Raw genomic sequence first — 23041 nt, 5'->3', positions numbered from 1 at the left:
AACAATCGCCTGTAACTACACCAGTTACAGCGGGGTTAAAGCTTTCGTTGAGCTGCTGCATTGTTTTGCTGTTCCCTATCGTTGTACGATAAATTACTCGTACGTTTTGTGTGTACAAACATTCAGATCGCTCTACTATATGCATGATTATGTGCTTTGAAAAGGAGGAAGTGAGGAAAAAAAGAAGTAGAGTAGTGAAACGATAGTGAACTCCCTGGTGGTAAAGTTTAACCGAGGTAGATCGAGAGTAGAGAAAGGAACCTGCAAAAAACGCTCCTATTGTCGGGGGTTTTGGTCTCACACAGAACAGCAAGCTTCCACTTGTAACAATGATGGTAAGCTGTTTTGTTGATATTATGAGCTGGCCCTTAGTTCTACGCAAAACAACAAAAAACTCCACAGGGAGTCCCCGACCGAAGGTTTTCTACACCCAAGTGTATGTTAATGTAGGAAAAGTAGCAGATCATAAGGTTCTGCTACAGCTGGCTTACAGAGCGGGAGACTCTTTCGAGAATCTTTCATAGACCGGGAGGATGAGAGAAAAAAAAATATCCTCTTCTAGCATTGGAATTGTCATGAATGCAGATCATTCTCATGCTAGGGAAATGGATGTTGAATAGTGCTGGCCCCAACGCTTATTATTTAAAGTGCTTCATGGTCTCAAAACAACACGTGAAACGAACGAAGGGGAAATTCAAACGTAAAGTGCACGCATACCCCGAGCGTACTGCGTCTAGTAATAGCCTTCATGGTACAACAGAAGACAAGCAAATGGGGCTTGGAAAAGAAATATATTTTGTGGTTTTGTGGTGTACATCTTTGTGGTCTGGGCGGAGGCAGAGATGTTTTTTGTTTCTGTATTAGCAGATTAAAGTATTTATTTGTCATAACATATTGAGATCGAAAGAATCGTGAAGCAACTACTAAAAGTCTTTTTTCCATTTACTCTTAGATTTGATGTTGAAACATACTTATAGAAAGAATTTAAGTCTTACCAACTCACATAAACTATTACTCTAAACATTTGCATTACGAATTTTCTCCAACATAAATTTAATTGCCTTGGCGAAAGGTGAGGCGGAGATGATTTAAATAGTGTCAATTAACACAAATCACAACCATATTTAAATCGATACACCTTTACACATCGTTTCAACATGGTTCTGATTTCTGAGCCCATCCAACCCGGTGCACAAGCATTTGTATTTCAATTAAATCGTTTAGTACCGAGCATGTTCTTCTGGTACATTTGTTTCCCGGGTTAACACCTCACAGAACGTTACCACTTTGCTTCCGGACGCACGACCTCAACCAGAAGTTGTGGTTATAACCCTTTGCCTTTGCCAGAACTTGATCCTGATCGAACACTCTAGAGCACACAGTTACACTCCTGCAAGCCAGTTCCTCGAGTACGGGGGAAAAACAAAAAACATCCACCATCCTCAAGATCGTAGTGCTTCCCGGCAATGTGTACCAGTATGTTCGTATGTTTGCGTGTACACGCATGAGCGGTTACCGGGACCCATCATTCATTGCCCGGAACCAATTTAGCTTCCAGATAGGCTCGAGTGGCTCGATTGACTGCTTCGCAAACTCAAACAAATGCAACCATCCGGGCGAGAGAAGAAAATTGAACACGAAATCCAATCATCGATGCCGACACAACCATTTTGTCTGTGTGTGTGTGTGTATGTTGTGCCTTCCCGGTGGGGTAGAAAAGGACAACGTACGGTGCGCCTTTGGGACGTTCGCTCGTAGGACCACGCATTCGTTGTGTGGAGAATCCGAAATTAATTAATGGAAGCACTCACAACCAATTAACGTCAGGTGGAATAGCAATTTACCGTTTCTTAACCTAATGCTGCCTGTCCCTACCACAGGTAGCACTCGACTCATTAGAAGGAGTTACGGAAATAGGAGAAACCGATGTCGTTGTGTCAAATGTGGTACCGTGCAATACTAATACCAATAGTATTAAGTTCTTACTACGCTAGACATCAAACCTTGTGATGCCGAAAGTGGGTTGGAAGGTTCTTTTTTTTTTGGCTGCATGATGACGAATGAGCCACCAGATCCAGACTTGAGTGTTGCTTGATTTTCTCTGCCCAAGTGCCTGCGGAGAGCATTCGATCATCAAACCTCAAAGCGGGAAAAATGTTCCATTTTGCTGGCACACCATCCAGTATTTTCGATACAGTAGTAATGTCTTCCAGGAGATCAATTCTTCGCAACACTTCATTGACGGTTTCGATGTGGTTCAACGAAGCGTACCAACGGGAACTGCCGCGAAATATCGGAAGGAATCAATGGAAACGGGTTTTCGCTTTTTTTTCGGTTTCGGCCACTTTCACAGACGCAGATTAAACAGGCACTTGACTTGGGTGGGGGAACGCTTAAGGGTAGGAACGCAGTACACGCTTCTTATGCTTTTATTTTCATGGCCATGCTCGAACTGTTTGCCAATGGAGTGTGTTTCATCTGAGCGTACTTTCGAGTGAGTCTGCACTTTGTTCTACTGCCGAACTACCTTCTTTGTATGTGGCATTGTCTTGCCCCTTTATGGTGCTGGCAAACAAAATCGATTATTATGCCTTACCCAATGGTGCTGAAGATGGAAAAAACACGCTCCTGGGCGGTAAACCACATTCCGTACGGAGAGGGAACCCTTGACAAGTGATCGAATGTGACATATTAGAAGTAGACAAGAAAAAATCGAATTTCTACCATCCATCCGGCATGAATTATGGTGCGTGAAAGAAGTAAGTAAGGAAAGTGAAGGAGACACACCCCAACCACCTGCCAACCATTTTAGGGCCCAAGTAAATTATTTCCCCATTTGACGGTGAAAGCATTGGGCCTATTACTTCAAGTAAGCTGCTTAGCGCGAAAGGTGAAACAAATTTCACATTTTCATTTTTTTTTTGGGAGCACCGGCAATCGTGTGGGATGTGATCAATTAGGAACTGAGTGATGAGCGGCGTCTTTTTAAACGACACGCTTATCAATCAGTGGTAAAAACCATTTTTTGTGTGTCTCCTACTGAATGTTTAGGAAGAAGCTGCTGTTTGAAATTACTTTAAAGATGCGGAGAATGAAAAAACGCCTTAAATGTGTCTTTAACACTGGAACGACCACGTATGAGGAATGTATCACTTCGATCACACCAGTCAAAACTAATGTTCAATTTTGATGGTGAATATTTAATAGTCCACGTTTTCATTTAATTTCTTTTTATTGTTTATAGTAATTCACAAAGGCTTCAACTTTAGAAAAAAAGTACAAAAGCTGCAGTTCTCATTTAATTTTCATTCATTTAAAACTTTTGCACAATAAATTATCAACTTAAAACAAAAATCATTCCGACTGTTCCGATCGATTTGACAAAAACATATGTTTTGTTTTTCAGTTTCAACCACATCATTATTGAAAAACGATTAGCCTCCGAGTAATTATCATATCTCAGTATTTTCTAAACAGATTGATGATAAGGGCTGACTATCCAGCTACTGGGTAAAATAAATCTCGTAAGCCAGAAATGGTCGAAGTGACCTTATCGTTAAAGCCAACAAGATGTAGAGAGAGAGAGAGAGAGAGAGAGAGAGAGAGATAGAGAGAGAAAGGGAGTGTAACCAGTATCCGCCGCTTTATCCCGAAGTTATGAGTTGGATCAATCAAATGATAAACTTTTAATGAACTATGTCGGTCGCTCTACCATCGAGTGCGGAAGGTAATCTGTCGATGATTTTCCATCATTTCACTGAGCTGTGTGCTCCGTGCTGTGCTGCATCAATGGATCAAATGTAAGCAGACGATAGGATCCAATCAAATCGCACCATGTATGGGTGGAAAATTGGAAAAACAAACTTTCAAATAGATCGTCCAACCATGCAATGTAAAAAAAATGTATGCAAAGAAACATCGTGTAAACCGATGAAATTAACCTTCGAAAAGCAATCACTTCGCAGTCTCGTTCCGACACAAACGCAGACGAGTTTGTTTGTGCGAACCATCCAGAACGCTGGTTTTTGGTCTGCACAAACGGGTTGTAGCTCAATTACAGCCTCGATACTGGAAGGCAAATTTTACAGCATCATAGATGAGTTGCACGCCTTAAAACACTAATGAAAAAATGGCAAGCAAAATATAAAACATCACACGAACGGTCTAGCACTCACCTCGTTAGCATGTTTGCCCGGTTGACGGCAATTTCTGCCTCGACGCGAAACCGATCCTGCGCGTACCGGTCGACGACACCGTCACCGAGATTGAGTGCCGTCCCGGCGGTACAGTTCGCCCCGAGCAGATGCTGACTTTCGACGATCTGCAGAAACTGTGTTACCACGTCCTGACCCTTCATCAGGTTGCGCCGATTGTTGCGGCTCGTTTCATCCAGCTCGCTGAGATCGATCTCCTCCATGTGGAAAACATTGTTAATGTCTAGCTCGGAACCATCCTCAACATTTTGCTCGAACTCTTGCTCAACCGGGTCATCCAGTTCGGACGCGTCCTGCAGCAACGGATCATCATCCTGTGGCGCATCAACATTCAGACGTTCGTTCGTGTCAGTTTCTTCCTCTTCCGGTTCGTCCGGTTGCGTCTCATACCCTTCCTGTCCGTGGTTACCCATGTCAACGGCCGCCGGCATGTCATTAGGATAATCCTCCCCACCATTCGGCACAACCCTTGATGGTGGGTTCCAACCGTTCGGTGAACCATTCGAATCCGAGTAACGCGGGTCGATACCCGCCTGTCTGGCCGTGTTTTGTGGTTCGGGTGGCCCTGTTAGCGGTGGGTTTACCGTTCGTGGAATCGCGTCTAACGAGATTAGTCGTTGATTGGATGCGGACACTTGAGCACTACCGATCGGACGCTGGACGCTTTTAGCAATTTCATCTATCCATGGCAACGAGTTGACGCCCTTCCTGCTGGACGCAACGGACGCCGGGATGGTACTGCTCGTTGACCAGTACGGCTGCTCTTCCGCGCGATTGCTTTCACGGCTGTCAATCGTTGTACCGGACGGTTCCACTGCCGGCCATTTTTTTCCCACCGTCGAGTGCTTTGCCGTACCGTCCCGGAATGGGACGAGTTCGATTTTCACCTCGTCCAGGTTGTTGTGCGATTTCAAATACTCGAGCCCCTTATCAACCGTCCGGCGAATGTTTTCCATTATCTCCTTCTTGATAAGCTTCCTTTCCCGACCGGTCGTGACAGTTGTTAGCGGTACCGATTCCGGCTCGTTGTTCGTACCACCACCGTTACGGGCCGCACTGAAGCGCAAGTTATCGAAATCGCTTACCTCAATCATGCGCTCCAGCTCTTCCGACTCGTCAAACCGTATCGTGAGCGTACTTCCGGTACGCGCACCATTCCCAACGCTCCCAACCGAACCTTCCTTGCCTGATGCTGGCTGTGCTGCTTCCTCACCAACACCCCCACCACCACCGCCACCGCCACCTCCTCCGGAACCGGCACCCGAGCCACTACCGCCCGCATCGTAGTCCAGCAGCGTAAAGTTGTCGAACACTTGAAGGCCCCACCGGATGTGGTCCTTCTCGCTCGAGTGACGTACCCGGGACCGGCCATGCCGAATGATTAAGTACTCCGAGCTGGAACTGCAGCAATTAGCCGCGAAGCACGCCAGGGACACGAGCACCAACTGGTACGGACGTAACATTGTTAAAAGCGTTCACCGGCGTTGCTTTTGCTGCTCGTTCGTACTTCTCATCGGTGGCGGGCACATTGAACAGTGGTCGTAAAGATGACCTGCTGGACCTGGTGGATTGTGAAGTGCTACTGACTACAGTTACGGTACGGGGAATTCACTTCGTAATGAAGCCGTACGGGTGAATTAACCAGACACCCAGGATGTGCAGCTGTTTCAAGCAGCCTCTTCCACACCTTTTGCCAAATATTCACAACCCATTTGTTACGAGGGGGGAACAACGCTCGGTACGCGTATTGTAGGGTAGATACTGTGTATAAATATATGTATGTAAATGCAAATCTGCCCACAGGGAGTGATTTGCTGTTGATTTTGCAAATTGTTTTATCACCCCCGGCTTGGTAACACCATCCGCCACATTTTCCGTACTTCTTATTGGCTATCAAAGATGGACGTCGTTAAGTGTAGGTCGCATCGCTCCATTACGCGAATTGTTCATACAATACGGAATTAATAAATCAAAGCATCAAAGGCGATCGGTGGATTTGACTGGTGATTTTAGAATTCTAGCCCGTTTTCACACGTTGTACCAACTGTCGATGGAGAAATGATTGATAAGTAAAACGAAAGCCCAACAGTTGCTGTTCGTCTATCGAGTACGCTGAAGTAGGATCGTTCAATACGCAATCAGATGATGGAGATGATGGGCGTCTGGTGAATCGTTAGAAGTTAGCTGAAAGGTAAGAGAAAAGGGGAAATACTGTTAAGAAAATTTATGAAATAATATTTTTTGTGATAAAAAACGAGTTTATGTTTACGAAGGTATCATACAGTTGAAAGTCTACCCCCTGTTAGAAACTATTTCATTTTCTCAACGTACATTATGATACAATTTTCTTGTGCCGTTTATCAGATTGAAAAACTTTTCGCCTTTTTTTCTCTATCAAATCAAATACTTCCCAACCCAAAACGAAAGGAACTGCGAAACGTTCGCGAAGGAAATTCAATCAATTTGGCAGCTGTGCACTTTGGGAACAATTTTTGTCGTCTCTTCGATGACAGGCGAAGCGAATGGAGAGTGGAATGTTATTTTCTCTGCTTCCACATTTGTGCAGGTAGCAGTTCGATTTTGCACAGTTAATAAATGAGAAAACTTACAAATGTTCAATAAATATTACTCAACTTGATAGCCATACTTCGAGGGTACACAGCGAACATTCTTCAATTGGTGGGTAATTCAAAAAAGTAGAAAATAATATTATTTTCCATCACGTTGCACATTGGACTGACACGTTACGAGCGCTTTATCTACACAGTTAACCATGTGCATTGCGACCAAGGTGTGGAATACATATGTACCACTCCTGCCATGTCCACGATGTCGGAACTGACAGTTTGTTCTAGCGCTAAACGAAGCTTTCCTTTCGAGTGTAGTCAGTAGAAGCGAAACCGACATTTCAACCATATTACACGGTTTGACACATCAATTTTACACATCCAATCATCGTATAATGGAGTTACCATTTTACGCTGGTGGCTTAGAAGGGAAATACCCAGCCTTTGGAAGGGAAAAGACGAAGTGACTTGAAAAAGAATTAAGGAGCTTGCGTGCTTGAATTATAGTATTTTGTCGGAAAGAAAAAGAAAGGCCAAACAAGTTTACCAGTGTTGGATGAAATTACATGATAGGAGGGAGTTTATGTGATTAATATATCGTTTACACGTTTCGTTGAATAATGAATATTTATTTGATACGTTTCCATATTCACCTCTTAAATTGGTGTATTAAAGTAATTGTACATAATTAGTAATGCACCATTAACGAAAAGCTCAAAGGACACAGCTGTATTTTAAATCAAGAACTCAATTTCCGTACGAAATTATGCTGCCCAAAAGAACATAATAATTATCAATTATATCGCTTCCCTGCAGAGATACGCGTCTACAGCCCATACAAAACGCGTGCTAATGGTGTGCTACATTTCATATCATTTGCTACAAATTGAGGCAATACTGGTTTTATACGGTGTTTGAACATCGTGAATACGAACCATGAAGCAGACGTCTGACGGTGGGCAAACGGCCAAACCCGGAATTCGCCTTTGTCTGTCCCAGTTACGCCCAAGAGCGTAACCTCATCGATTGCAGTGTAAATAAAAATAGGATTATTGAGAATGAAATGCGAGATACGTCCGGCTCCGAACAGATGCCACTCGACGACATTCGGATAGGGACAGCTTGCAATTTTCCCCTTTTTTCAACTGGTTTCTTGGTTGTTTTTTCCGAACCGTGTGTTTTTGCTTCCCTGATTTTTGCAAGGATTTTTCCCTTACTCAAAAACCAAAGCGTTAGGGAGCTTTCCAGACAGACACTCTCACATTGATACCCGCCCCGAATGCAAGTGCATCATAATCGGAGCAGACAGTTCGAACACAAGCACAGGCTTCACAATAAGCTCCGGTTGGCTAACCATCCGATTCGACGCCATCGATTCAGTCGCCGAAAACGGGGGTTGAGAACCAGGATCGGAACGACGGAAGAAAGCGAGAACGAAAAAAAAACCCAGGAAGTAATAATAGGAAAATCGATTTTCCTTCCACTTGTGAACGTCCTTCGATTGGGCGGGGGTTTAGATTTGAAGTGCTTTCCAAACAGCAGTCAGGAACCATATATTTGTTCCCGAACCGTCGTGTTTATCGAGATTCCTTGCTTTTTTTTCGAACGGAGCAACAAAAAATGGAAAAATGTAAAAGAAATGAAAGCAAAGGATTGGAAAGAAGCGCAAGCAAAGCCAATTGAATACCAGTTACAACGGACGCTAGTATCAGCTAGCTTTCACTTACTGCCCATTAGCGATATTGGAGGGATAAGAATAGGGAAATAAAATCGAACGGTGCCAAACCATCGTGCCGCTGAAAGCAGCAGGAAGCACACATACAATAGCGAGCCAAATGGTTGTGAAGGCTTTATCGAAATTGATCATTTCACTTTTAATCCTTAGCTATGGGTTTGTATACTTTAAGGCGAGAAAAACATAACTTCTTTAAAACGAATAGAAAAACTTAAGTTTTAAATAAACTCAAGATAAACATACATTTTTGATAACTTTATGTTACTCAGTCCAAGAAAACATCAAGAACTGGTAGACCATTAGACTCAATATATTCGAATTTCTGCAATAAAAGTGATCTCTACGTATATCAGACTGACTCAGTGACTCGCAGGAGCGGAGAAGGGCGGCGCAGATCTTGGAATGCCTTTGAATATGTACAAATAATTCAAGGATAATATCATACATTAGAATGTTTTCCAGAATGGAATACAAAGAAGATGCAGCAAAAAAGAAGAAGAAGAAGATTTATTAGAAAAAAAGGGAGAAGAAGATGATGATGAAGATTCAGAACTTTACTATCAAATCAGTTGTCTCACTTAAACGTCCTCAGACATAACATTAAATTTGTGTCATTTTAAGCTAAAACTATCCTACAGTGTCCCTATCACAAAAAATCTCATAGAACAATTTGATCCTCAATACCAATCCCAAAAGACCTTTGTACGCACGTGAGCAAAACACGCGTGAGAACTTATGTATCCGCGCACCGGTACAGGGCTGTCTGTGTTGGGCCAGTTATGAAATTAATTTTCTTCGTCCGTGTGGTCCACAGAGCCATACGAATGATGCAGTTTTATGGTAATGAGGTACCAAGTCTCGAAAGGACATCCGGTCCGGGCGATCGCCCGGGTGTACCGTGAGCGTTCGATAGCTGGACGAACCGGAGGACCAGCCCTAATGATGAACTCATAATGAGCTACGGGGGACACCGGGTACCATTTGCTTTTCCTTCTTTATGTTCATCCCGCCCCGAAACCACCATCCGTTATAAGCCGTCTCGGGACAGATACACCGAGGAAGCACGGTACGGGACGGGATCGGTTTGATAACCGGCGCTCGAGCGAAAGTTTAGTTTCATTAAATTTTAATTATCTTTCGTTCGTTCTTTTCGCATTCTTTTCTCCCTGTCGCGTATTGGAGGCTTTTCCGAAGGGTTCCGGCACAGGTCACAAGGTTAGGTGAGGCGGGAGTTATAAAAAGCGAAAGAAATATCTATCGACTTAAGCGAAAAACAATTTACTTGTACGGTGAGCAAGCTTATTCTAACGGTATGGAGGGGTTTGGCAAAAAAGTTTGTTCCTGCTGTTTCGGTACTTGAACGGTTTCATTGGTTTTTTTTCTGCGTGCCGATCTTCCCGAACCGTTCCGGTGCAAAGTTGCGAACGAGTTTTGATACTGTGATAACCTTTACTGGTTGGTGAAGGGATGAAATTAATCTTTAACATGAAATTTGCAAAAGCTAAAATGCCATTCCGTAACGTCCTGCTGGAAAAAAAATCCCACGAAACGACCGTTTCGTTCGATTAGCTGAGGTAAACAAAAGGTTTGGACGCGAGTTCACCAAGGATTTGCAGAAGCGCTGCCACTGTGGCTGACATTTGGTATGTTTTGCAAACGACCCGAACCGTTGTGGGTTTTGTGGATGGTAAAATTAATCAACATTTCCCTCCAACCGCTTCACATTCTCCATTGCGTTCCGTTTTACACGCTACAGCTAGCATCGAGATAGACTTCAGTCTGACAAGTTAAACTCAATCTCTACTCGAACCTGTCGGAGACGGACTATTGCCAGAATCTGTCTAGAACAACCGCGGCTACACTTGCGTTCGATGTTTTCCGTTGCGGTAAAAGATAGCAAAGTGCTGACGAGAGCAATACCGCGTATTTGTTCAAAAGCGTGATTTAGCGCAGGAGTTTTCGTGGAAGTTGTCACGCAGATAGCGAAACTTCCGGCTTGACAGATCCTCGGTACGCGCAAAGCTACTCACAGTACGGCTAGTGTAAATAGAGTTTGCCGTACAAACAAACTAGTAAGGGTTCTCTCATAGTTTTCCCCCTGAACACCATGTGTTTTGGGTGATACCCCAGGGGGCAAAACCCAAAGCATGGAACTGTCTCGGACGTCGTTTTTAAGCAATACCGGTGCTACCGCTAGATCCGGTGCCAGAAATAATAGCATTCCTTACGCGATTTGTTGAGTTGTTTATCTCGTGCATGTGGCTTACGTTTGCTACACTGTGCACCGTGTCGGTACGTCGAACAGTGGAGCGACCACGCCATACTCCGAACTCCGAGGACTGCGACTCAAAATCTTTCTGTGGTCTAACCACACGAAACGTGCCAAGCGTCATATTAAACCTGCATTTTCATTAGGTTTGCGGAAAAATGGTGCGAGGAAAGATACAAAAACCACAAACTACTCTTGCAAATGGTTATTTCTGAATGGTTGGGAACAGAAATGTGAAAAGGTCGTTGTTTACTGATGTTATGAATAGCATTCCTATTTGTTTGTTTGTATGTATTTTCGCTGATTAGCAGAACTAGTACTTCCATTGAAAGCTTATCATGGTAATATTTCTTGTTTAAACGACTTACTGAGTTTCGTAGCTGATTCTGAAGAATTAGTATTTTAATTTATTTTGCATATTGGTCAAAGGTAATGTATGATGTTTCAATATTGGTTGCATTTAAGCTTTGAGTTTGTTTGTTGTACAGTCTAAGGACATTTCTCCACTGAAAACACCTGTCGAGACGATCCAGGCTGTCTATACAGTTCCAGTTTACGCTTCTGAGACATGGACTTTGTTCAAAACTTAAGACTTTGTTCTCAGCTGCTTTCGATAGGAAGATGTTCAGAAAAATATTTGGCTCCATTTGTGTAGAAGAACAGAGGAGGAGTTGCTGTAACGGCGAGCTCTATGAGTTTTACGATGAACTCACTATCCTACAGCAAATTAGACTCTCCAGGCTCAATAATAAGCTGGTCATATCATTCGAATGGCACCGGACGATCCAGTCGATAAGGTCATTTTAGGTCATCCAAAAAGATAGAGGAGCCATATTAGACCCAAACATAGATGAGGTGGTGGCGATGATGCTTCTGCCAAAAATGCCGGAATTTCAGATAAGCAGACGACGGTTCTCGATCTTGAGCGATCGAGCTACCGAAGAGCAAAGCTGTCCGATAGCGCCTGATAAGTACGTAAGTAAGTCAGTTATCGAATTCTAGAACAAACCTCATTAATTTAAGGATTCCTCACAATTCTAGCATATTCTAATATTTGGTGTGCTAGACTACAGTAGAGAGTTCTCAAGCAGTTTGGGTTTTTAAGGATTGAGGTGATACTTAAGATAAATTCAAGACTTTCTTTTGAATACAGTAATTCCTCTTCAAATTATAGTTTAAAGTTAAAATGATTGTTAAGTGCAGCCCCAAGGTAATAAATAGACAAGACAATTCCTATAAAATGAAATCGCTTCAGATACGTTTGTGTTACATCGTTCGTCATGAAGGCAGAATCTAATGTCCCGAAGGAATTAATTTGCTTGCTCGTTGACCTTCAATTTCCCATCCCCAATAACCTATTGTTTGCACACGTACGTAAATTAGCATTCACATTATTGCAACGCATCCATTAGGAGATAAAATGCACTTTTGATTGCCTTTACATCCAGCATAACATTAACTGTCCCATAAATTGCTCACCAGCAGTATCGAAACATAAGAACATGCAGCGTTGTACTGAATTCGCATCCTTTGAATTGCTGGTACGAGTTATAGGCCTGTTTGCTGTGTTTCACATCACGAACCAAAACGTGCAATCGACCCCAAGAAAAAAAACACAATCGTACACGCTTTTGTATCACAGTGGGGGAGGGGGGAAGGGAGGGGGGTTGTAAGGAGACAATAAAACATAATCTCGTACATCCCGTCACGTGTGTCCCTTGAACAAATGACCCCCAGGGGACGTATTGCGTGCGTTGCTAACAATGTGTACCATTGTACCAAACCGACACAAACACTTTTTTGTTTGGTTTCTTTTTTTTCCGCTTAGCCACCGGAACGTCTGATTGTGCTGGACAGAATTCAGACAATGATAAGAAGAGAAAAAAGGCTTTAAAGAAGAAAACGCTAAGAAGGTTAGCACTGGAGCAGCTTTACTGCAAAATAGATTGCAAAGAAAACCGGCGTGTCGGTTACGATTGTGGTGTTACGGTCTGTGTAAAATGGACTTTGTTGCGTCAGGGGGGAAAAGAAGAGTTTTCCCCAAATTTTACTGTGCCTTGGTTTGATTCATCATCATCTTTTGTGAAAGCAAAGAGCGTATCGTTGGAAATGAGCAAAACAAAAAAAGACAGAAGCTTTACAGCAAGACAAATATACTATCGCACCAAGAAGCACCATCCCGCACAAGAATGATAAGGATTTTGACATAAAAAGAAATAAACGTGTCTTGACTTTTTTGTTTCGGTCCGCCTCAGTTAATGTGCGTCTCGTGCAGATATAAAATATTCACGTAATATACTAACCATACCGGTGAAAATGAGAACAAAAAAAAAACTGAAACCAAAAACAAAATCAACCTTCACGAAAATGTCTATTTTCATACATGCAATGGAAAAGTCTTCCGATGGTTTTTGGAGGGAGCCATACTTTGTAGCAGTCAGGTTTTTCCGTATCTACACGTGTCGGCACGGCATACGTACATACACAGACAGGCTTTCCTTAAATGCCAAAGTTTTATTCAATCGACTAAACTCATTAGACACCGTTGCGAGCAACTTTGAATGATGTCGTTAATTAAATTATGTCAATTTATGTTGATTCATTTTGGGAGGTTTTTATTGCTTCACACTTTAAAAACCTTTTCTCGTACCGTGTGTAGGTGGCTGTAGGCGTTTTGTTCCGAAGGAGGAAATCGAATACAAGTGAATAGAGAGGAAAAAACACATAGTACGAAAAAACACACACGTGTTTGGTGCAAATTTGCTTGATGACGATGCTTCCTTTGCTCAACTGAAGGTAGGTGGATTTTTTTTGTGTGTTTATTTTATGAAAATTCAATAGGCACCGTTCATATTAAGTAACAGTACAAGATAATGTCATCTTGTGTTAAGTTAATTATTTTTGGTTTTAATAAAACAAAGCTTCAAAGCCTGAATAATGATTTCAGAATATTTAATTGTCTATCTACGTGGTACGAAAAAAATACTACTCGAAAGTAATATTATCGAACATCAAACAACTCCTTGAGCGCTGATGATGAGCGTCACAAGAGCTTTGAGTATCCTATCTTAACCATGTCCTGTACAATGCCCTTCATGAACTCGTGTGTCTGCGTGTATAAGAGACAATTGCAATCTTATCACACGAACACACATGCTTGCTTCCACAAACGTGCCTAATTGGTTCGATTACGAAACTTATCCATCACATCGATGTTTGACGATGAACGCTCGATAACGTCCATTTACTGAACCGGGGAAACCGGTCCCATGGCACCGGAAGAAATGGCGTCCCGTGATAATGAATTCAACCACTCTTTTACTTACACACGTGGTGATGATACCGGAATGGTTAAAAGCACCATTTACGTTAGCTAACTTCGTAAAGGGTGCTAACCTAAGGGGGCTGGTGCTTTTAATAAATAAACCAGCTAATGTAGCCGAAGGAAGTGACGACGTAAGGACATCTTAAACGTGTATGAGTGTGTGTGTGTGTGTGTGTGTGTGGATGGGTGTGTGTGAGAAATACCAAGCTGCGGTAGCAAGTAGTTGCCAGTTCGAAACGACTGATATTTAACATCAACAATGTCGTTTTCCAGATGGGATGGGTTTTCGTGCTGTTCAGACTCTTTGCCTGACGAGTTTTGAAGTTTTACGGTACATTAAGGCAAATTGTGCAATATACTTGGTAGATCGGGTATTTAAGGTGTATGTGTGTGTGTGTTTGAAGTGTAAGCCCTACGCGTGCCTTATGCATCATAATTATGCTTAACAAAGCATCAACATCGTTTTTTGAATAATGTAGACAAACAGAAAATGGGAAAATTTCTAAGAATTTTTCGTACAACAAAAACACAGCGCCTGTCTGAAACGCAGAGGGTCACTTACGTACTATGGGTTCCTGAATTCCAGAATTCTGGTTCGTTCCTGGCTAATGATAATGATGTGCTTTTATTTCCTTTTTACGAAATGGGACATTCATTCCGTAGGCATGGAATAATTGAAGTGTTTCAGTTTTTTTACATCATTTTTTTAAAGAACTTTTTTTTGAAAAAAGCACCACAATGAGGCAAATGTTTGGAGCGAGAAAAACGAAATATTTACCGTGCTCTTTAAGTGCAAAACAAACCGTACTTAGAGCATCTAAAGCGACCGATGGTTTCCTGGAAGAGATCTGATAATTCGCAGGAATATCGTTGATAAAAAATAATTTTAATTAAGAATTCTCGGGCTGAAATTTATTTTTTATGTAAGAAGTATTTAATATTCATGGCTGTTTATTACGATCACGAAATACATTACATTTATAGTTGAAAAAAAAAGAATGTTTATTTTTAGGTATTATTTCAGAATTCTATTTCTATTCGAACTGTGTTTTTGGAACTTAACAGAAACGGTTTTGATAATTTGATATCCTAAAAAATCAACAATAAAATGATAAAATGAACTATATATAATTTTAAATAAAGTCTTTAAACAAAGAAAGTTATCTTTTAAACTAATCGAACTTAATTCCCACAATTCGTTATCTCGTAAGAGAAGGTCTCTAAAAAAAGAAAAAAAGAATAAGCTTCAGTCAACAGACGTTTCGCTAGAGTAAATATTCCGGCGTAACATAAACATTTAAATTTCAAAATCCTCGCTCCCCTTTTACGACCCGGTGAACGAAGCCATACGACACCCAGGCAAGGATGGTACCACATAGCAGTAGGCTTACGTGTAGTTACTGGGGTTGACGTACGGTAACCGTTACGAAAGCTACTACCTACCCTGACCTACCTACCCTACCACCCCTTTCCCCTCACCCCCTTTGCCTTCTACAAATACCTTGAAACGCCGTTCACATGCCCTTCATGTTTGGGAACGATAAGCGAGTGTCAAAAGCGTGCCGGTATTTTTGCAATCGATAAGAAATGTCCGGGATGCAAAACCGAGCTATCGCACAGTCAGTTCGTGAAGGACCTGTAAGGAAAGCCAGAGGAGGAGAGATAGAAAAACAGCCCCCCGAAAGCTTCAGATTAGAGTAACATGCATGCAAATGGGGCCGAAATTGAAATATCTTCGTGCCGGATGTGCAAGCTGCCACGCATCAAACCGTGCGGATCGATATGGTGAAAGCGGTACCGTACTGCTGGCAAGTGTCATCACCTTATCCTGTGTGTTTGCGTTTTTTTTTCTGTTGTTGTTGCGCCCCATCAAACGATGATCACAACGATGAAAGGCAAATCCCTGATAAGGAATAATTTTCAACACATGTTTTCCATTTTCTTGTGTGTTTGCTTTTGACACCCCACTACCACGTGTTCAGTGATCTGAATTGCAAAAGAAAGATGTACTGGCCCATAGTAGCATAGGCGCAAGTCGGGAAAAAGCGATAAAAGATGTGAATTTGTCTATGAGAATACGCCCGGTGCCGATGGTAGACAAACATAAAATGAAGACGAAAGCAGCTTTCGCAAATATTCAAACATGCTACCGGATGCTTGCTACCAGCAGAAATCGAATAACATTTGCTGAAGAAATCGATCACAAATATTGGGAAAATAAAATCATTTTTACAACATGTTACAATGTATTCCATTTCCTTTTTTTGACAGGAAAAACATCATTTCGATAAAACGAAAACTTGGATATTTACAAATAGTTCGATTCGATAAGCTTCTAGCACGTTACATCCTAAGCTTTTCCGGTGGAAACAAAACATGCCTCACGAAAAAGAAAGGAATTTCTACTAAGGCAACATAAAGCCGAATTTCGACCTACACGGAATCGGTACGTGATTTTATTTTTATTATTCAATTGTGAAAGATCCATCATATCGCAAACCGATCCTTAGCTGACGTGTCACATCACATTCACACTACCCGTGTTTTTTTTATTTCATTCCTTATTTTTGTGTGTGGCAGTTACCATAAATTTCAACGGAAAATGTTGTTTTTTTTTATAGAATTGATTCCCTGAACAAAGATAAGCTTTACATACCTGGTACACGTTTCTACGATAGTGACGATTTGTCACGAAAACGATACGTTATGCGAAAATGGATCACGACTGAAATCAGTAGCAAACTGGAACAGGAACATTTTTACGTCGGAATTGACTTCCTGCAAGGTTGGTAGGGCTTAAAAAATAGGATGTAAGCGCCTTTACACACAAAAATAAAATAAATAGGATACCTGACCAAAAAAAGCAAACCCAAAAATATAACAACACACCTTATGGTCAGCCAGGCATTATTCATATGTGTGTTTTTTCCATCAAAAGTTTACAGTTCTGGACCAACTTTTAGTTTCGATCCGTGCTTCGAGAAGGCCATAGCGCTGAGAGAAAAAAAGGCGAATGAGTGTTTACCAAATGAAATTGATTTCTGTGCCGCTTCCTTTCGATGTCATCGATTCTTTACCAATGCATTCCCAGGCCCAGAACCTGTGTACACAAGGATAGCAAAAAAAACACGCTTCTCTCAGCTATATTACAGTGATTTAACCCCAACCAACAAAGGAGGGTTAGTTTGAATGAGGAAAAATCAACATTTCTTTTCACTGTGTAAACCCACCACCGGAGCCACATACAGCCTGGCTCTAGGTTCATTTATTTGAATCAAAGTCTGATTGAGCAAGATGATGCTGTTGCGGGCCCGTATGTGAACCGATTTATCCAAATCTACGCACTGTGCAAAGAGTATTTGTGTTCCCCTTTTTCGCTTCGTAGGTCGTCGCTACCAGTACGGTAAGCCGGAAGGATTTGATGTGGCCTTCGCTGGTTCGATTGACCTTTTCTGGTTCGGTTTGTTGTTATATTATTTACTCGACTGATTTAGTAGAATGAATGGATACACTATTTGTCGATCCATCCATTTGAACAGCGTATGGCGTTGCGAATGGTGATCGAGATCGGGAAGCGATGCCAATTTGTGTTTTATTTCTGTTGTTTTGATTTGATTAAAGTATCATATCTGTTAAATTTTGGATCTAATATTCGCAAATGTTTGTATTAACTGTATGATTCTTCGTTTTGTTAAAATAAAAATAAAAAACAATTTGAAACCTTTTTAATATAAACTACTTCGAATCTAGTATGAAATTTCAAGTAGAAACATTTCTTCTGATTATACAAACCGCATTAAATTACAGAGTGATTTTAAATAATTTTCAACCCACATTACGTGCTCTGGTTACCGTCAACAACCGTACTCGTTAATGTGAAACGTGAATTCATTTACACGGATTGTTCCATGCGTTTCACCCTTTTGCTGAAACGTGAGAATTCAGAGACAATTTAATCAACGTTCTTCACACATTTATGTTACCCTTTTATCGTTTTTCATTTGTTGCTTGAGCTCGTCTGTGCCCAATATGTTTACCGGTATAAATAAAAAAAAACCACTGTAATTAGTATAATCAAAGGTGCTCAAGTATGTTCAAAATGAGAAACATCGAAATAATGAGCTTTCGGAAGCGGAAAACAATTGTCAATTTCATCTGAATCGGATGGCTAGATCAAATTTTCCAGAGCTTTCATTTGAAGGACATGATGTAATAAGACTGATGAAGTGGCTTTGACAGCGATACGTTTCTCTATCAATATTTTAAGTGTAGATGAAGCAAAAATGGTTCTATTTTGTTCCTTTTTGTATATGGAATAATTTGGGTTGCAAAATGGATCATTTAAAAAAATTAATTTTATACGAAATACACACCCACAAAACAATTATACATTTAAATAAAATAAAATATTTCAACGCATTTGTGCCATTCAATTGAAGGCTGCATCAAATATTCCCTTTGAAAAGTCACAATAAATCGTGTTATAACACTTCTGCAATGACACTTCTTGCATGTAAGCCAATTGCTAAAACAAACGGCAATCGTATTCGACCAATGGGATCAGTAACACCTCGTGCCATCACTAAACCACTGAGGCTATCGTAGAAAATACGATACAATTCCCGTTTTGTCCCACCATCCCAACTGGTACGGTACATGTCAAAATCAAAACCTTCCCATTCTGTACATTATACAACGACGAAACGAAGGAACCTTAACAGGACTAAATTATGAACCGTAAACATGAACCAAACCCTTGTCCAGTGCTGCAGGCATTTGCCAGCATTAGTGGTTGGGGTGGGAGAAAATTGACGACAGACACGATCCCTGTACCACGTCCGGCTCTATGATTGTAAACCAATAGTACGAACAGGAAACATTTCCTTCTTTCCAGTCGATCCGTTCCGAACGGTGGTTGGTCTCCCGTTTTGCCGACAATGGGGAACGCAATAACAAACGAGTTGTTTATTTACATTTTAAATTTCTTTACCCGGGAGCGGTTATCGGGTACGGTATATGCGCTGTCCTATAATTGGGGCTTATTATACATTTCCTGGGAGAATTCCTGCCGGGTTGATGAAAACAAAAGGGTTCGGCTAATTGTAGGTAATATTTACTGTGGAAGAAAACAATAATCGGAATCGTTTAAAGTGTTGGGAACTAATGGAACCCCTTTAATATTTCATTTATTGTACTATTTGTAGTTGAATTTGAGGGTAAATGTGTCTCGTTAGTTAATAGCTTTAGAAGGAGAAAATCTCATTTAAATTTAATATAAACTTATTTGTAATGTATTAAATGTTTTGAAAGTTTAGCACTCTCCGAATAGCATTTGCATTTAACCAAAAACTTAAAATCGTATTAAACACAGCGGTATTACAATTCCGCAATAGAACATTTGCGAATCGCTTCGAACAAGATTTCTATCACCGGTGCTTACCCACGTTCCTGCTTTAAAACGGCAAGCAAACGCACAGTGAAAATGCTAATTATGTTGCTGCCGGTTTACGGCTGCCGTTCACGTATCATTCGGCATGTAAATTCGACAGCAAGCAGGCGCTTTGCATCGTAATGTTTGCTGCTGGAAAATGGTGTAACGCTTACAAATTTGACTTGCTAAATGATGCATAACGGCAAACGCATTGTGCTAAGCATCGATCGGGCGCTTCGTGCCGGGGGAATGGGCGTAGAAATGGGGCATGGAAAAGTCGTTGGTTGTACAAACCACCATGCGCCTCCATTGCTGTTAAGAACCGGTACGGAGTGTTACAAAATAAATAGATAAAAGAAGTTTCCTTGGTAAAGTGTTTGGTAATTCGAAAAATATTACACTACTTCATATGAAATTTCTATTATTTATTTTAATACATTGCATTTGTGGTAGAAATGGAGCATGGAAAACCGATAATCGGTTTCGTCGGTTTGTACAAACCACCATGCGCCTCCATTGCTGCTGTGAACCGGTACGGAGTGTTACAAAATTAATAGATAAAAGAAGTTTCACTGGCAAAGTGTTTGGTATTTAGCAAAATATTTTATTGAATTTTATAAATTAAAAAAATATTTTTTAACTTTTCTGGAACAAAATAATTATCGGTCGTACAAACCACCATGCGCCTCCATTGGTGTTGCGAGCCGGTAAGGAGTGTTACAAAATAAATAGATAAAAGAAGTTTCACTGGCAAAGTGTTTTATAATTAGAAAAATATTTTATTGAATTGTACAAATTTAAAAAAAAAATTTCCTTTTTTTAAATTTTCTAGAACAAAATAATTATTCTTGCACTGTGTATGTGCATATTTGCGAAGATAAATAAATACTCATCAAGGTTTGAATATCCACTGGCATTCTTTCTTTATTTGTCATTGATTTTCCCATTCAACCGAGCAACTCCTATTTTCCCCTTCCCTTTGGTACACTTTTTTATCCTAAAAGTCGACTTTAATTCGTCACTTACTCCTATCACACGGATCAGGTATCGTAACGCAAGACACGGAAAATCTCGTAGAAATTTCATTTCCCGTTTCCTAGTTAAACCATGCCTTGTTGCCCTTACATTTGGTTACGCTGGCAACGAATTCACATTCTCCCTTCACCACGAACATAACCGTAATATTAATGATAACGTTTATGAAGATTTCATCTCGTTCCTGCAAACTGCATACCGTCACGTAACGGTAGCCCTTGTTTCCAGAAACCCGGTACCATTCGTTCGGGTTCGTTAGGTATCGCTGTTCCCATACCTTCGTGCTTTGGTTTTTTCTTGCTCTCGCTTTAAGCACGATCGATTTCTTGATGCTCGAAGTACCGCCAACGTAATTGGGCCGTGCTGTAGAACGAGTGAAAGTAACGATCGCCATCGTCGTCGGTCGGCCTACTGCCAAACTGGTTGTTGGCACACTACCACTGGGGAAAAAAGTTTTCCTTTAGCCGTGAAAAGTGAAACCAGACCATCCTCAAACAGACAACGCGTCTGTATGTCACGTTCCATAAGGTGCTCATGGTTTTCGGTGCGACACCGGTTTGATGAACGGCCAACGAACGGCCGCAAGGGACGCTGGAATTACGCAATTGGAGACGGGCACGATGGGAATGCCAATTGTGTCGTTCAATCGCACACCCCGCCCGGGGCGAGCCCCAACATACCTTCCTATTCCTTCTGTGGACTCACCGAGAAAAACAATCCTTTCTCGTACAGCTTAAGCCATCGCTTTCGTTAAAGATGCTGTTTTTTGTGTGAAGAGTTTCAGCGTTCTTCGACCCTTCGTAATTACACTTCATTGGAATGCTAATAGTGCAGGTCGCTCGAGAAGCTTACCCACGAATATCTTCGATTGTTCGAGTGTTTTTGCTTAGGAAAGAAGGTCGGAATTCGATTAGTGAGAAAGAAAAAGAATGGAATGTTTCGCTTCGCCAAGCAATCATGAGATGTCCTTTTTCGTTGCTCTCGGGCCAAAATTAGGGCAATTATTATTATACTCCAGTGTCTTGCTGAAAACACCTTTCACCTAGGTTTTAAGCCTAGTTTACGGTTCCATTCACGTTTTGTCCTCGTGACCTAAAAAAGACGTTCGTTCTGGAGAAACAGCGATAGAAACTCATTTGCAAAATAAAAACAAAACAAAAAAATAGAGAAGTAAAAGGACGCTGCTACTCGAACAGGTCGTACCGCATCGTAAACCGATACCGATTATGGCCTGTCTTTCGTCGAAGGCCTTGAAAAATCAATTTATTTTAATGGCAGCTTATGGCTTCCTTCTTCAATGTCGGGCACCGTGCGCTCTTCAAGGCATCACTAATGAATCTCGCATTTAATGCAAATGTCGTAATTTCTCCAGATTTTACCATATCGGAATCTGGGACAGATTCAATGTGTAGAAAAAAAGGGTCCAACAAGATAAAGCAAACAAAAAAATCCGGTGAGAAAAACAAATGTTTGCTGGCCCCTGGTGCAGAGCATCGTTGACGGTGCTACCAAACATCAGCCAGCTTGTACAACCACTTTGCCACTTTAGTCATGAGTTGTCCTTTTTTGGTTCTAGGTGAATCACGGTACGAAAGGTTTCCAACAGCATCTTTAAAGTTTTTCTTCTAGCATCATGTTTTCCCCACCAACCACGATGGTGAAGCTTTTTTTAACTTTATGCTATCCAGAAAAGAAACGTGACGTGGATGGAGATACAAAAGAAAAAGTTCACGAGTGTAAATTGAGCGTGGGTTTCATGTAGAATTAAATCGAAAAAAATGGTTTCAAGTACCGGTGTAGAGTAGCGCAAGAGAAGAAAAAAAAATGCTATCATTAAAAAGGATGAAGAATTATTGAGAATTGATTGCAATTTATCTAGCAATGCTTTTAACCTTTCACATTTTAGCCTTTGCTCGTGCGAACAATTTAACATTCGATCGATACCTATGAAAAAGGGCAGATGGTTCTTGGAACTGGTCTACATCGTGTTACTTTATTATGCAATTTTGCTGGGCTTTAAGTGATTCATTCATTTACAACCTAACAGAACCATTTACCATGATTTTATCATTTACAGCGAAAAATGTAAATTTCTTTTATTCATTAGGGGTTTTTCGTTCTGAATGTTTTATTCCAAGGAAATTATTCCACAATTTGTTACCTTTCTGGTTCATTCATTTTTCATATACAAAGCAAAGCTTTGGTTTTGTGGGCGTAAATTAGTTGAATTAGTTAACGGAAATTGATTTGCGAGTAACGGTTATCTTTGTTTTGCACATAACTAATGGACATGATTAATTATCTCATATTTTAAATTACGTTCATAGCATCGACATTAAATCTCAGGAATGATGGCAATATATTTTTGGAGTTGAACGAACCATTGTCTGATAAGCTCATTGATTCTACTAGTTCATTTACTATTCTAGATAATTTGTCCAGATTTCTGTTTCAGTTCTGTTCAA

General features: G+C 41.0%; 1 protein-coding gene across 3 annotated transcripts in view; it reads right to left on the bottom strand.

The window, feature by feature from the left end:
* Positions 1 to 23041, bottom strand: part of LOC125771263 (uncharacterized) — a 96775-nt gene that overhangs the window by 42183 nt on the left and 31551 nt on the right. For all 3 annotated transcript variants that reach the window (XM_049441686.1, XM_049441687.1, XM_049441688.1), the window contains one exon: positions 4176 to 6398. In XM_049441686.1, the coding sequence (XP_049297643.1) occupies positions 4176 to 5677 (1502 nt within the window). In that variant the 5' untranslated portion in view covers positions 5678 to 6398. The remainder of the gene's footprint in view (positions 1 to 4175; positions 6399 to 23041) is intronic.

Source organism: Anopheles funestus, chromosome 3RL, assembly GCF_943734845.2.
Source record: "Anopheles funestus chromosome 3RL, idAnoFuneDA-416_04, whole genome shotgun sequence".
NCBI classification, from domain to species: Eukaryota; Metazoa; Arthropoda; class Insecta; order Diptera; family Culicidae; genus Anopheles; species Anopheles funestus.
This window is presented reverse-complemented; position numbering and strand designations above follow the sequence as displayed.